This window comes from Giraffa tippelskirchi, chromosome X (assembly GCF_054371585.1).
Source record: "Giraffa tippelskirchi isolate mGirTip1 chromosome X, T2T-mGirTip1v1.2.pri, whole genome shotgun sequence".
NCBI lineage: Eukaryota > Metazoa > Chordata > Mammalia > Artiodactyla > Giraffidae > Giraffa > Giraffa tippelskirchi.
The window spans coordinates 38,929,851-38,945,610 of record NC_137289.1 but is presented as its reverse complement, the minus strand read 5'-3'; the positions used below and the strand labels follow the sequence as shown (position 1 = coordinate 38,945,610).

At 41.2% G+C, this 15,760-nt stretch overlaps 1 protein-coding gene across 4 annotated transcripts in view; it reads left to right on the top strand.

Moving 5' to 3' along the window:
• The first annotated feature begins 399 nt into the window (after positions 1 to 399).
• The window catches only part of LOC145536789 (plastin-3-like), a 38,323-nt gene continuing 22,962 nt past the window's right edge, over positions 400 to 15,760 (top strand). For 2 of the 4 annotated variants that reach the window (XM_081566627.1, XM_081566630.1), the window contains exons 1-2: positions 775 to 1,026; positions 3,438 to 3,745. In XM_081566627.1, coding sequence (XP_081422753.1) covers positions 3,741 to 3,745 — 5 coding nt within the window. In that variant the 5' untranslated portion in view covers positions 775 to 1,026; positions 3,438 to 3,740. Of the gene's footprint in view, positions 664 to 752; positions 1,027 to 3,437; positions 3,746 to 15,760 lie in introns of those variants that run through there. The other 2 variants (XM_081566628.1, XM_081566629.1) reach the window with 2 other exon arrangements.

Genomic DNA, 15,760 nt, shown 5'->3' with positions numbered 1-15,760 from the left:
TCTCAGTAGCTTTATCTCTTCTGCCAGTTGGGGGACTGTGGCCGCCTTTCCCCATGAGACCTATTCTGTGTTAAGCAGGAAAGCACAAACAAGCACCAATGCCAATGCTCAGCACAGAGAAAATTCTTTGAATGCTTCCTGTTACAATAGTGGCCACCACAGAGGAGTAATCTTCAGTTTATGAAGACTTTTTTCCGAGTCCAAGAGTGTGGCAATCTGTGGGGTTTTCCTCCTGACTTTGTCTTTCCACCCTTTGCATTATCATCCTGGGAAGGTTGGGGAATCTACGTCTGTTGTTCCCCAATCTCACCACCAAGAGGCGCTCGAGATGAAACAGTTTTGTCCTGGGATGTACCGCTGAGGGGTAGCGGTAGGACCACCCACTCTGGAAGGTACCATTGGGAGAGTGCGTGTGACAACACAGAGGGTCCCCTGACACCGCGTCGGGCATCGACCACAGTTCCCAGCGGAGGCACTCATGGCGCCACTGGGTCCAACCGCATTCGCTCCACTCCGCCTTCCCGCCGCATTTGAATTTGAGTGGACACTGATATTAAGCCGCAACTTTCTTTGTCTCTTTTCCAACTCCACCCCTTCGTTTTGACATGGTCACATCCAAGGTGGGGATGGCTCCAGAGCGAGAGATTGGCTGCCGCTTTGGGGGTAAGGCGACCGGGAGATGGCCGGAATTAGTTCTTCCGGAGCGCGAGTATACGCGGAAGTCCGGCTACTCCCGCCCTCCTTTTTCTCCTGCTCAGTTCCCATTGGCTGCCTGTCTTAGACAGGCACTGAGGTCGCGGAGCTGGACCTCTGGGCGCGAGGCGTGTGTATACCAGTGCGCCTGCGTTCGTTTGCCCGGCTTTTCAGAGTGTGCCATGTTTTCTCCGAGTTTTACCGCTTTTCCCGAAGGGGTTGAATGGCTGCCTTGGTTACTGGCGAGGTTCGGCACAGTCAGTGGCTGTGCAGGGCGACCGTGTTTCAGTCTTACTGAGCTCTCCCTCAGTCTGGATCAGATGGCAACGCGCGGTAAGTCGCACAGATGCATGCAATTCATGACCAGGGAGAGGTCTCAGGGCTTGTTTCGTGTCTCTCCCTGGAGAGTAACCTGGGTCAGGGAGCTTGGGGTTGTGTATGGCTACGTGTGACATCACAGATGCTGTTTTGGGTACGCTTGATCTCTCTGAGCCATTGGCCAGGATTGTGGGTGATGGGGTATTTGATCGGAGTGGATTTTGAGAGCCATAGTCCAAAGCCTCTAGGATGTGTGTGCCTGTGTGCCGGGATGTGCATTTTTGGAGCTTTGGGGCACTTGAGTCCCTGGGTGTGAGATCTCTGTGTAGGCGTCTGCGCCCCAGAATGTGAGATCTCTGAGCTTTTGATTCTGGGTCCCAAGTTGTGCTGTCTCTGAGCTGCTTTGAGGAGGGGTTTGTCTTAAGGTGGAAACTCTCAGCTGCTTGGGGTCTGCGCACAGGGTGCAGGTTTTCCATTTGTCTGGGAACTTTATCTGCAGGTTGTATGATGTTCTTGAGTTACTCAAGGTTATGTCTTTCTGCTTAGCGGTTTCTGTATTAACTTAGTAAGTGTCCGGAGTGGTTCGGAAGTCAGTCTCCGTGATGTGAAGTATCTGTGCGATTCTCATTTGTTTCTGTCTTGACGACCTTGGTCTGTTTGGAGGCTCTTTGTCGCAGTGTGTTTGGTCTCTGTCGTATTTGAGGGTCTGAGGCTCGAGTTGTGAGCTCTCTGTGCAGATACTCAGTGACCTTTTTTTGTGTGTCTGGGTATCTACCTGAGCTGTTTGGAGTCGTTGTGTTAGAAATAAAACCTCTTGAGTTCTTGGCTGTGAGGTCTCTGTCCAGGAGCTGAGGATTTGGAAGCTGGCAGATATGATTCCGAAGCCTGGAACCTGACATGCTGACTGTGTGTCATTGAGCGTGTATGATAATTAATTCAGTGGGGCCAGTGTCGGTCTTGGAGGGTACCTGTGCATGTTAGCGATGTGTGTAAAGGGCCTGGCTCCCGACTGTCCTTCAGCAAATGTTTTCTGAGCACCTGCCATATACCAGAGCGCTATTCGAGGAGTTTGTAACAGGACAAAACGGACCAAGTCTCTCGTTTCAGAGACCTGGTAGTCAGTAAGTAAATCAAGGGTGGGTGGCAGGCACTATGAAGAAAGATAATACTAGATCAGGGGAAAGGGGGTGTGTGGGGTATGATGTTATTATTTTATTCAAGATAATGAGGGAAAATCTCCCTGAAAGATGGCAATTAAGCAGAGATGTGGAGGAAGTGAGGGAGCAGGCCATGGGCTTACCTAAGGGAAGAGCATTCCAGGCTGAAGGAACAATAAACGCAACAGTCCTGGCAGGGAAATCTACTTGAGGTGCTTCTGAATGTCAAGGAGTCCCGTGATGCTCTGAGTTTGTCATGTTTCATTGGGTTTAGCACTCATTGCAAAGGGTCTGGTGCCGAAATCTCTGTTTCTCCCACAATTTGTGGTCATCCGCATTTCACAGATGAAGGACTCAAGGCTCCAACGTGTGCCCTGCACCTTCTCTCCTAGCTATACCTGAAATTAGGAGTGAAACCTTCTGGTCCATGATGAGACAGAAAGCTTGAGTATACCAGCTGCAGGGATGATAGCATCCAGCTGAATGTCAGTCAGCCAGCGGATATCAGTTACAATATGGGAATCGCGCCTCATAACACTGCTACTCTTGATGCAGGGCAGGACTTAAGAAGGAGGAAGCAACTGGGGCAAAGGAGGGAGGCAGGAAGGAGAAGCTGGAGGACAATGAGAAAATAAAACCAATGGCTTCATCACATTGCTTGGATTTGGCCCATTTTACCTTGAGTAACTGGTTGTGTTAGAATATAGTCACCTTTTCTCTGTCCCTACCCATTTTTTCCCTCCCTTTGTCTGTTGTGCCAGGGATACCACCTGGGCCTGGAGATTTCTGTAAATTTTTCAACTACAAGCTCGATTTTTAAATAGATTATCTATTTCTTTTTGGCTCAACTTTGTTAGTTAGTTCCTTTCACCGAAATTGCCAGATGTAGTTATTATAATCATTCACAGAATCCTTTTAATTTCTGTGAGATCTGAAATCTATTTTACTTCCGATATTCGTAAGTGTTGTCTTTAGATATCTTGCTTTTTTTGGTCTACATGAGTAGACGTTTATGAATTTGTATTGATCTTTTGAAAGAGCCAGCTTTGGGTTTTGTTGATCATCTCTACTTTTTTTTTTTTTCTGATATGTGTTCTGATCGCTATTTCCCTTATTTTGCTGACAGTCTCGCTACTAATGAGGTTTACTAAAGTCCCTGAGAGTTTCCCAAGCATAGTGAAAACGGACAGATTCTAGGGCACTATTGTAGCTGCACTAAGTGAGATGCACCGAGTGCGGATCATGAAATCTCCATTTTTCTTTTTTTAGAATTCCTCAGTTCTGATTGACATGGACAACTTGTCTAGGCACTACTAGAGCAGAGGAATGGTCTTATTTTGCCTCCTGCCAGGCTCTGTCTCCACTGGGAGCATGTGTAGGTGACAGGGGTTTGCTGCCTTCTCTGATGCACAAACCCAAGACCTCCAGTCTAGGAGACTCACTGACCTGCTGTCTGCTGTTCTGAGGAGGCTCTCAGACTATCCTTTCTGCAAAACATCCTGATGCAGTCTTGCCAAGCCTCTATCTGAAAGATTTCTGAAGAAATCCGATTTCTATTTCGTGTGCATTTCTATGAGGTAAGATCAATTTGTGTTATGTGGTAGCTGTTATTCTACATATTTTGCCATAGCCGTTGGATCTTAGCCTTGACTGAATAAATACAGAACACACTGAGGTTTCCACAATGCCTCGAGACCGGTGGTTCCCTGACTGCTGGGCGACTCTGAGCAAGTAACATAGTGTCTCTGTGCCTCATTCTTCCATTAGCCACATAGAAGCACTAGCTTGGAGTAAATTTAACTACTTCATGGGGCAGTGTAGAACACTGACCATGTTAAGACAGGGGAAAGTGTCAGAACAGTATGTGCCATATGGTACGTTCCCGGTCAATTCTAGCTGTTGTCATTACTGTAGTTAATATTATTGCTGTTCCACATTTCCCTGGATAGTGCTCCAGGGACACAGTGTCAAGACCACCTTTGACTCACCGCATGGACCTTGCAGCATCACTTCAGCCCTTCAGGGCCTCAAGAATGGATTGTATGAGGCATGGGGGAAGGATTTTTTTTTTTTTTTTTTTAGCATAATGAGTATTCGGCTCTTCCTGTGGGGACATTGTGAAGCCTAAATACAACACTGAGGCTTCATCATGTGCTCGTATGGAAAAATTTAGTGCATATTCTCTATGCAGTTACAAGTCTAATGACCCCTTCCTATGATATGTATAATGACAGGAAGTAAGTGGTCACTGGCCAGTTATAGAACTAGAGTATATAAAGTTTTAAAAACCTTACAGAGGGTCATTTAAAGGCCAAGAAACTTCTTCACATAGGTTTTTTTTTATTTTGGCTTTCTTTTTATCAAGTGTAATTCCCCTGTATCAAATTCTGAAAATCTCAATCTAATGAAGATATGAAAATGTTAATAGTCAAACTTTCATCATTAATGCTTTATTTCTTGTTTAGTTTTCACATTGCCAGTTTTAGTGTGTTTCTTATTTCTTCTGCTAATATTCATGATTTTTAATCCAAGGGTAATGGTATGGATATTTTCTGAGGTAAATCATGAGGAGATCGTCAGCCATGATTTTGGATGGAGAGTCTGAGGATGGAACACGGGTGCTAGAGAGCGGAGTTGGGGTGGGAGGGGAAAAGGGTGGGGGCGGGGACGGGGGTGTGAGTACAAGCAGAAACGGAAGTGAAGAGAGGCAGGAAGATAAGCTCACCCTTCTGAACCGTGGTTAGCTCTCCATGTGTGCACGTATAATGAAGTCTTTGAGTACTCATCACAACACTATGAGGTAGCATTTTTAATGCTGTCATCCCTTTCGGCAGCTGAGGAAGCAGAAACACGTAGCGGTTAACGGGTGAATGAATTTACCCAAAGTCACCTCCCTGGCAAGAGCTGAGTCAGATTGGTGCCAGGTGGAGAGGAACAGAGACGTGTTGTATCTGACCCCCAATCTGGAACACATTGCGGTGTCTAGTGTACTCTGGATCAAAAGGCAGATCCACATGTCCATCCGCAGGAAACTTTACCGTGTACGGATTGAACACAGTGTCTCCTAAGTGCATGAAAGACCATGGGATGTCAGGTCAGCATGCACATATCACAGAGAACAGTTCCTGGTCCAAATAATAGATACAGTATCATGAAGACATTAACTCCCCTATCTCATACTTTTTAAAAATGAAGAGAACGGAACCTGGAAGGCAATAGATCACATATTAAGGGGTTTTTTCCCTCTCAATTGTGACATTCTAGGTAATTTCCAAATTAACCTATTTCTAGCTTTTAACAAATATTTATTTTTCATTGATTGATTATTATTTACAGTATTGGTTTGATTTCTGTCACACCTCAACCCGAATTAACCATAGTTTTCGGTGTACATATGTCCCCTCCCTCTTGAATCCCTCCCACTTCCCGCTCATTCCCACCCCTCTAGGTTATTACAGAGCCCCCGTTTGTGTTCCCTGAGTCATACAGCAAATTCCCATTGGCTATCTATTTACATATGTTAATGTATATTCATCCATGCTACTCTCTCCATTTATCTCACCCACTCCCTCTCCTCCCCTACCCTTGTGCACAAGTCTGTTCTCTATGTCTGCGTCTCTATTGCTGCTCTGGGATCAGGTTTATCAGTACCATCCTTCTAGATTCCACATGTATGCGTTAATATACGGTATTTGTTTTTCTCGTTCTAACTTACTTCCCTCTGTATAATAGGCTCTGGGTTCATCCACCTCCTTAGAACTGACCCAGATGCATTCCTTTTTTTCTATGGCTGAGTAGCATTCCATTGTATATACGCACCTCAGCTTCTTTATCCATTCCTCTGTCGATGGACATCTAGCTTGCTTCCATGTCTTGGCTACCGTAAATAGTGCTGGAGTGAACACTGGGGTACGTGTGTCTTTTTCAGCTTTGGTTTTTGGAAGGTCATATGCCTAATAGTGGGATTGCTGGGTCACATGGTGGTTTTATTCCTAGTTTTTTGAGGCATTTCCACACTGTCTTCCATAGTGACTGTATCAATTTACATTCCCACCATCTCTAGCACTTGTTGCTTGTGGACTTTTTGATGATGCCCATTCTGTCTGGTGTGAGGTGATATCACGTTGTAGTTTTGATTTGCATTTCTCTAATAATGAGCTTCTCTGGTGCCTCAGATGGTAGAGAGTCTTCCTGCAGTGCAGGAGCCCCAGGTTCAATCCCTGGGTCAGGAAGATCCCCTGGAGGAAGAAATGGCAACCCACTCCAGTATGCTTGCCTGGAAAATTCCATGGACAGAGGAGCCTGGTGGGCTACAGTCCGTGAGCTTGCAAAGAGTTGGACACGACTGAGCGACTAACACTCTAATCATGAGTGATGGAGAGCATCTCTTCATGTGTTTCTTAGCCATCTCTATGTCTTCTTTGGAGAAATATCTGTTTAGGACTTTTGCCCACTTTTTGACTGGGTTGTTTGTTTCTCTGGTATTGACTTGTATGAGCTGTGTGTATGTTTTGGAAATTAATAGTTTGTCAGTTGTTTCAGTTGCTATTATTTTCTCCCATTCTGAGGGTGGTCTTTTCACTGTGTGTATAGTTTCCTTTGCTATGCAAAAACTTTTAAATTAAATTAGCACCTAGTTATTTATTTTTGTTTTTATTTCCTTTATTCTAGGAGGTTTGTCATAGAGGATTTTACTATGATTTGTGTCATAGAGTATTCTGCCTATGTTTTCTTCCTAGAGTTATATAGGTTCTGGTCTTACATTTAGGTCTTTAGTCCATTTTCAGTTTATCTTTGTGTGCGGTGTTAGGAAAGTTATGACCAACCTAGACAGCATGTTAAAAAGCAGAGACATTACTTTGCCAACAAAGGGCCGTCTCGTCAAGGCTATGGTTTTTCCAGTGGTCATGTATGGATGTGAGAATTGGACTATAAAGAAAGCTGAGCGCAGAAGAATTGATGCTTTTGAACTGTGGTGTTGGAGAAGACTCTTGAGAGTCCCTCGGTTTGCAAGGAGATCCAACCAGTCCATCCTAAAGGAGATCAGTCCGGGGTTTTCATTAGAAGGACTGATGTTGAAGCTGAAACTCCAATACTTCGGCCACCTGATGGGAAGAGCTGACTCATTGGAAAAGACCCTGATGCTGGGAAAGTTTGAGGTCAGGAGAAGGGGATGACAGAGGATGAGATGGTTGGATGGCATCACCGACTCAATGGACGTGGGTTTGGGTGGACTCCGGGAGTTAGTGATGGACAGGGAGGCCTGGCGTGCTGCGGTTCATGGGGTCGCAAAGAGTCGCACACAACTGAGCGACTGAACTGAACTGAACTGATGGTGTTAGGAAGTGTTCTAATTTCATTCTTTGCACTGAGTTGTCCAGTTCTTCCAGCACCACTTACTGAAACTGCTGTCTTGTTCCCATTGTATATTCTTGCCTCCTAAGTCAAAGATAAGGTGCCCACATGTGTGTGGGTTTTTCTCTGGGCTTTCTATCTTGTTCCCTTGGCCTTTATTTCTGTTTTTGTGTACTGTCTTGATGACTGTGACTTTGTAGTATAATTTGAAAGCAGGTAAGTTGATTCCTCCCGCTCCATTCTTCTTTCTCAAGATGACTTTGGCTATTCAGGGTCTTTTGTGTTTCCGTACGAACTGTGGCTTTTTTTTTTCTAGTTCTGTGAAAAATGCCATTAGTACTTTGATAGGGATCACATTGAATCTGTAGATTGCATTTGGTAGTATAGTCATTTTCACAATATTGATTCTTTCTACCCAGGAACCTGGATTATCTCTCCATCTGTTTATATCATCTTTGATTTCTTTCATCAAATTATAATTTTCTGTATATAGTTCTTTTGTCTCCTTAGGTAAGTTTATTCCTAGATGTTTTATTCTTTTTGTTGCAGTGGTGAATGGAATTGATTCCTTAATTTCTCTTTCTGATTTTTCATTGTTAGTATGTAGGAATGCAAATGATTTCTGTGTATTGATTTTGTATCCTCCGACTTTGCTAAATTCACTGGTTAGCTCTAGTAATTTTCTGATAGTATCATGGTATTCTATGTACAGCATCACGTCATCTGCAAACAGTGAGTGTTATACTTTCTTCTCTTCCGATCTGGATTCCTTTTATTTCTTTTTCATCTCTGATTGTTGTAGCTAGGACTTCCAAAACTATGCTGAATAATAGTGGTGAAAGTGGACACCCTTGTCTTGTTCCTGATCTTAGGGGGAATGCTTTCAGTTTTTCACCATTGAGAATAATATTTGCTGTGGGCTTATCATATGTGGCCTTTACTATGTTGAGGTAGGTTCCTTCTATGCCCATTTCTTGAAGAGTTTTAATCAGAGCCAATGCCCCCACAGACTGAGGGGTCCACAGGTCATGATTTTAGAGCCCCCACCACTTGATTTACACTGGGTGACTCTGCAAACCCTCCAACCCCTCTTGCGGATACAAACACACACAACAGCACAGCAGAAATTGTGAGCCTGTCTTTGTCTCCTGAGGTAATTGCAGATTTGTGGACTCACTACCCAGAGTTGTCACTGGCCATCCTTTGCTCATTCTTGTCCTGAACAGGGTCACCGCAGAGATGCGTGGACCAGTCTCCCCTAGACTGTGGACGTCTCCTGCCTCCTCTTCTCGTTGTTAGACATCTCATGTTCTTTCGCCTTCATCTCCCATGTCAGCAGGGGGCTGGGCCCATGCACATACACGCAAACACAGGTGACACAAGCACACACCTGTACACACGCATGTGCAAGGCACAGGGACACAAACAGGGAACAAATGTGTCAGTACCTGAAGAACCAGTGGTTCACACGAAATGCAGTGATTTCATATTTCTCATAGGAAAATCCATTCTGATCTTCAAATGTGAAATATACAGAAGTCCAACTTCCATGAAAGAGTGTTCAAGCCTAGATTTTGATAGAAGAAATACAAAGAATTCCATATTTTGCGAAGAAGCAGTGGTGCACATATTTTCATTTGTGAAACAGAGAGAACTCCAATACCATATAGGTTCTCCATATCTTAAGAAAACCAACGCCATGATTTTCGTCTGTGAAATATAGAGATTTCCATATTTAATGTAAGGAAGTCACCACCCAGATTGTCATATATGAGGTATAGAAAATACCATATTTCATGTAAGAAACTCAGCATCCAGATTTTCCTAAAGTGAAATACAAAAAGTTCAATATTTCATGATGTAAATTCAGCACTGACATTTTCATATGTAAAATATAGAGAATTCCATTTTTAACTGAGTAAAATTTCACCCTGATTTTCATATGTGAAATATACCGAATTCCATAGTTTAGGTAGTAATATTGGTGCACAGATTTTGATATCCAGAATATACACAATTCCGGATTGTACATGGGTAAATTAGCACCCAGTTTTTCATGTGTGACATACATAATGTTAAGTACTGCCTAGAGGAAAATTTGAGCAGAGATTTTCCTATATGATATATAGAAGATTTCATATTTTGTGGTAAATGGGTGTCCAGGTTTCACATGTGATTCTATAGAGAGAACTCCACATTTCATGTGGGAAAATTGGCAACTGTATTTTCATATATGAAATATAGACTTCAGGGTTTTTTTGTATGAATGTCTGGGATGGGATTTCCTTATATGAAAGATGAAAAATTTCTTATGTCATGTGTGAAAATCTGTTCACTGATTAATATATGTGAAAAGTAGAGATTTCATATTTCATGTAGGTAAAGTTTTTCCCAGTGTTGTATAATGTGAAATATAGACAGTTACATATTTATGTAATAAAATCATAAGATTTTCATATATGAAAAATACAGAATCCCATGTATCAATATAGCAGAAAAACCCTTCCTCCAATTATCACCTGTAAAATATACAGAAGTCCATATTTCATTTAGGAAAACTTCTAATGTGATGTCCACATGCAAAACACAAAATTCCACATTCACATTTGAGAAACTGTGCCTACAAAACCCATGCTAATATTTTAATATGTGAAGTTTAGGGAATTTAATATTTAGTGTAGGAAAATGAAAGTCTATATTTTCAAATGCTAAACACAGAGAATTCCATATACCATGTAGGAAAATGTGCAGCCAATATTTATAAATGCGATACGAAGAATTGAACATTTCATTTGTGAAATGTAGAGAAATACATATATTGTAGAACACACAACGCCAATATTTTCATATGTGAAATATAGATTAGTCTATATTTAAATCAAGGAAATCTGTGCTCAGATCTTTTATATGGAATGTAAAGAGTACCACACCTCATGTAAGACAAGCTCTATCTAGATTTTCATTTGTGAAATGTACACATTTCGTATTTCTGGAATGAATATTTGCTACTGGAATTTCATATTTGAATGATAGAGAATTGTACATCTCTTGTCAGAAAATTTAATTGAGAAATTCATTTATGAAAGTAGAATTCCATGATTCAGCAGGAAAATGGATACTCAAATTTTCCTATGTGAATAATACAGAATTCCCTATGCATGCAGGAAAATACGTGCACATATATCCATATGTGAAGCAAGCAATATTTCATATATCATGACCAAACATATACAGCTAGATTTTCAGACATGAAATACAGATTTCATACTTCCTGGAGAAAATTCTGTACCCATATTTTCGTGTATGAAATATAGAAAGTTACATATTTCCTGTAGGAAAGTCATCTTTCAGGCTTTCCTATATGAAATATAGAGAATTCCATATTTGAAGTGGGAAAATCTGCACTAATACTTTAATACAAGAAATGTACAGAATTTCATATTTCATGTAGAAAATCTGCACCTAGATTTTCAAATGTGAAATATAAAGAATTCCATTGTTCGTCAAGTTAACCTGCCCTCATGTCTTGAAAGGGACATACAGAGAATTCCATATTTCATGTGGGAGAATCTAAACCAAGATATTCATATATGACATGTAGCGAATTGCACATACTATGGAGCAAAATCAGGGTCCACATGTCATATAGGAAATATAGGGATTCTATATTTCATAGAAGCATATCTAAGGTAAGTTTTCCATATTTGAAACATAGAAAATTCCATAATTCATGTAAAAAATTTGAACTCAAATTTTCGTATCTAAAATATACACGTTTCATATGTCATGTAAGAAAATCTGTACCCTGGTTTTCATATGAGAAATGAACAAACGTCCATATTTCATCTCAAAACTTCCTCATCTTGTTTTTACTTGGGAAATATAGAGAGTTCCATATATTTTCTAAAATATCTGGCCTGAGAGTCCCACATACGAAACGTGGAAAATTTCATATGTGATGCGTGAATATCTGTACACTGATTTCTATATGTGAAATATAGAGATGTCATAGTTCAAGTAGGAAAATCTGTTCCCAGATATCTATATGTGAAATTAGAATTACATATTCTATGTCAAAAAATCATAATTAAGGTTTTCTTATATGAAATATGCAGAATCCCATATAGCAATATAGCAGAAAATCTACACTTAACTTATCATCTGTAAGATATACATGATTTCATACTTCATTTAGGAAAATCTGCACTCAGATTTCCACACGTGAATCATACAGAATTATATAATTTCACAGTTGAAAACCTAGGCCCACAACACCTGTGCCAATATTTTAATATGAGTTCTAAGGAGAATTTAATATTTAATGTAGGTTACTGAATGTCTATATTTTCCAAAGAGAAACACAAGAGAATTCCATATGTCATGTGCAGAATGTGCACACAGATTTTAATAAGTGTAAAATAAAACATTCAGTATTTAAGCAGGAAAACCTTTTTCCAGATTTTCATATAGCATATTGCATGTTTCATGCAGGAAAACCTGTGTCTAGATTTTCAAATGGGAAATATAGAGAGTTACATATTTAGTGTAGAAACATCAGCACCCATGTTTTCATATGTGAAATACAGAGTATCCCCAAACAAGGAGATCTGTGTCCATATTTCTTTATGTGAAATATGAAATATGCCAACTTTCATGTAGGAAAATCTTTACCTAGATGATCATTTATGAGATGTACAAATTTCCTAGTTCAGTAATGAAAATTTGCCTCGGTGTTTCATATTTGGACTATGGAGAATTATATACTTCATGTCCGAAAATCTTAAGTGAGATTTTCATTAGAAAACTGCAAAATATTCCATACTTTATTCAGGAAAACATGTGCTCAAATTTTCCTATGTGAAGAATACAGCATTCCATATTTATGTAGGGAAAAGAGTGCAGAGATATCCAGATGTGAAACATACAATAGTCCATCTATCATGACCAAAAATATACAGCTAGATTTCCAAACATAAATACAGATATCAAATTTAATGTAGAAAAAACTACACCCATAACTCATATGTGATATAGAGAAAATTGCATATTTCATCATTCAGGAAAATCATCATTCAGGTTTATATATGCATAAAGCAGGGCATTCAAAACCAGTGCTCTGGAACAACCCATAGGAATAGGGTGGGGAGGGAGGTGAGTGGGGCTTAAGGATGTGTGGGACACATGTATACCTATGGCTCATTAATGTTGATATATGGCAAAAAGCATCACAATATTGTACAGTAATTATCCTCCAGTTAATACAAATAACTTAATTTGAATTCAAAAACGAAAAAAGTGGAAGGAACTCTACTCAGTGCTCTGTGGTGACCTAAATGGGAAGACAATCCAAAAATGAAGGGATCTATGTATGCCTATAATAGATTGACTTAGATGTACAACGGAAACTAATATAAGATGGTAAAGCAACTCCATTCCAATAAAAATTGTTTTCAAAATATAACAATTCAACTATAGCTCCAGCAGTGAATGAATAAATGGTTCCCCCATTTGCAATATATATGTCTGAGGGGACATTATGCTTTTTAAGTATAATATTTCAGTTAGAGGAAGATAAAAACTATATCATCACATGATATTGTTAGTTAATTTACCTGAGTTATAGAAACAGAGTAGAATGTGATTATCTTGGGCTAGTGGAAATAGACCATGATGGTCTAAGTTACCCACTTTCAGTCAAAGTTTGTATAATCTCACCAAGGAAGATACTGTAATAGGGGCAAGATGGGCATGGAGCTGCCGTCCTTAGCTAAAGACCATAGAGGTTAGAAGACCAGGTCCACCAATAGTCAGCCTCTCAGCAGAGTGTAGTAAAAGGTATATTTCAGCCTTCGTCCATGGCCCTCCAGGTCCTCTGGCCTTGGTCTGGGTAGCAAGGGGTGGAGCCTGGGGACAGGCCAAAGGCCGAGTCTTGCAGAGGTCCAGAGACCTTGCTAGAGACACTCACTGGCCTGGCCCAGGGTTCAGAGCACTAGGCAACCTACCTCTGCCATCCCCACCTCCATGACTCAACGCTTGCAATAATCTGATTGGGTCAGAGTCTACAAGACCCAGCTTCCCCCCCAAAGTTAGGGTAGACTGAGAAGACTGAGGGCAACTGTGGGCTGGGCACCTGGCTCCCTCCTTTAAGGTGGCTGGGCAGGGTATGGGGACCTTGGTAAGAGGAGGGCCCAGAGACTGAGAGCTGCATCTTCAGCTGTGACTGGCCACTGGTGGGAGGACCAAGACTGGGTGCTGGATGAATGCTCTCAGGCAGGATAATCAGCTTGCCCAGGAAGCCCCTCCTCCTAAACAGGACCTTGGAGTGTGAAAGTCAAGCTTGGAATCTTACCTTTCAGCATTGAGACTAATATTTGTTTTGCTAGAGGTTTACAGGAACACAGTTACCTCACTATGACTTTTCTTCAAGAATAGAATATCTGACAGCAAGAAGGTTGTCAGAGCTAATCACATTCCTCCCTCAAGTTTTGTATAAGTGGGCATTCTTGAAAGTGTTTGGAAAGTTCAGGATTGTTAAAGGCATAAGCCACCCATCTCCTTGCATGGCCCTGCAAGAAAATGCTCTCTTCCTTAAACTGCAATGTTCTGATGTTGTTTGTCTAACTAACCCATGGGTACATCAGTTCAGTTCAGTTTATTCAGTCAGTCAATGTCAGTCGTGTCCGACTCTTTGCGACCCCTTGGACGGCAGCACGCCAGGCCTCCCTGTCCATCACCAACTCCCGGAGTTTCCCCAAACTCATGTCCATTGAGTTGGTGATACCATCCAACCATCTCATCCTCTGCCGTCCCCTTCTCCTCCCACCTTCAATCTTTCCCAGCATCAGGGTCTTTTCAAATGAGTCAGATCTTCGCATCAGGTGGCCAAAGTACTGGAGTTCCAGCTTCAACATCACTCCTTCCAATGAACACCCAGGGCTGATCTCCTTTAGGATGGACTGGTTGGATCTTCTTGCTGTCCAAGGGTCTCTCAAGAGTCTTCCCCAACACCACAGTTCAAAAGCATCAATTCTTCCACGCTCAGCTTTCGTTATAGTCCAACTCTCACATCCATACATGACTCCTGGAGAAACCAAAGCCTTGACTAGATGGACCTTTGTTGGCAAAGTAATGTCTCTGCTTTTTAATATGCTGTCTAGGTTGGTCATAGCTTTTCTTCCAAGGAGTAAGCATCTTTTAATTTCCTGGCTGAAGTCACAATCTGCAGTGATTTTGGAGCCCAAAAATATAAAGTCTGCCACTGTTTCCACTCTTTCCCCATCTATTTGCCATGAAGTGATGGTACCAGACGGCATGAGTTCTCTGAATGTTTAAGCAAACTTTTTCACTCTCCTCTTTCACTTTCATTAAGAGGCTCTTTAGTTCTTCTTCACTTTGTGCCATAAGGGTGGTGTCATCTTTATATCTGAGGTTATTGATATTTCTCCCGGTAATCTTGATTCCAGCATGTGCTTCATCCAGCCCAGCGTTTCTCATGATGTACTCTGCATATAAGTTAAATAAGCAGGGTGACAATATACAGCCTTGATATACTCCTTTTCCTATTTGGAACCAGTCTGTTGTTCCATGTCCGGTTCTAACTGTTGCTCCCTGATCTGCATACCGATTTCTCAAGAGGCAGATCAGGTGGGCTGGGGTTCCCTTCTCTTTCAGAATTTTCCACAGTTTATTGTGATCCACACAAAGGCTTTGGCATAGTCAATAAAGCAGAAATAGATGTTCTTCTGGAACTCTCTTGCTTTTTCGATGATCCAGCAGATGTTGGCAATTTGATCTCTGGTTCCTCTGCCTTTTCTAAAACCAGCTCAAATATCTGGAAGTTCACGGTTCACGTATTGCTGAAGCCTGGCTTGGAGAATTTTGAGCATTACTTTACTGGTGTGTGAGATGAGTGCAATTGTGCGGTAGTTGGAGCATTCTTTGGCATTGCCTTTCTTTGGGATTGAAATGAAAACTGACCTTTTCCATAGTAGGGAAGAAGTATTAAAAAAAAAAGGTACTTGACTGCTTTGCATTTCAGGATCCATCCATTATGATCCCCATATTATTGTGCTTGCTCAGAAATTTGTTGTGAGCATTGAGTAAGTACATATTGGAACACTTAGAACAGTACAGTGGGTATATTTCTGATGACAGTGTACAATATATAAAATTTGTTTTTTTCCAATACGGTCATTTTGGTTATTTAAAAAGATGATTTCTAAAAATGTGAGATACCC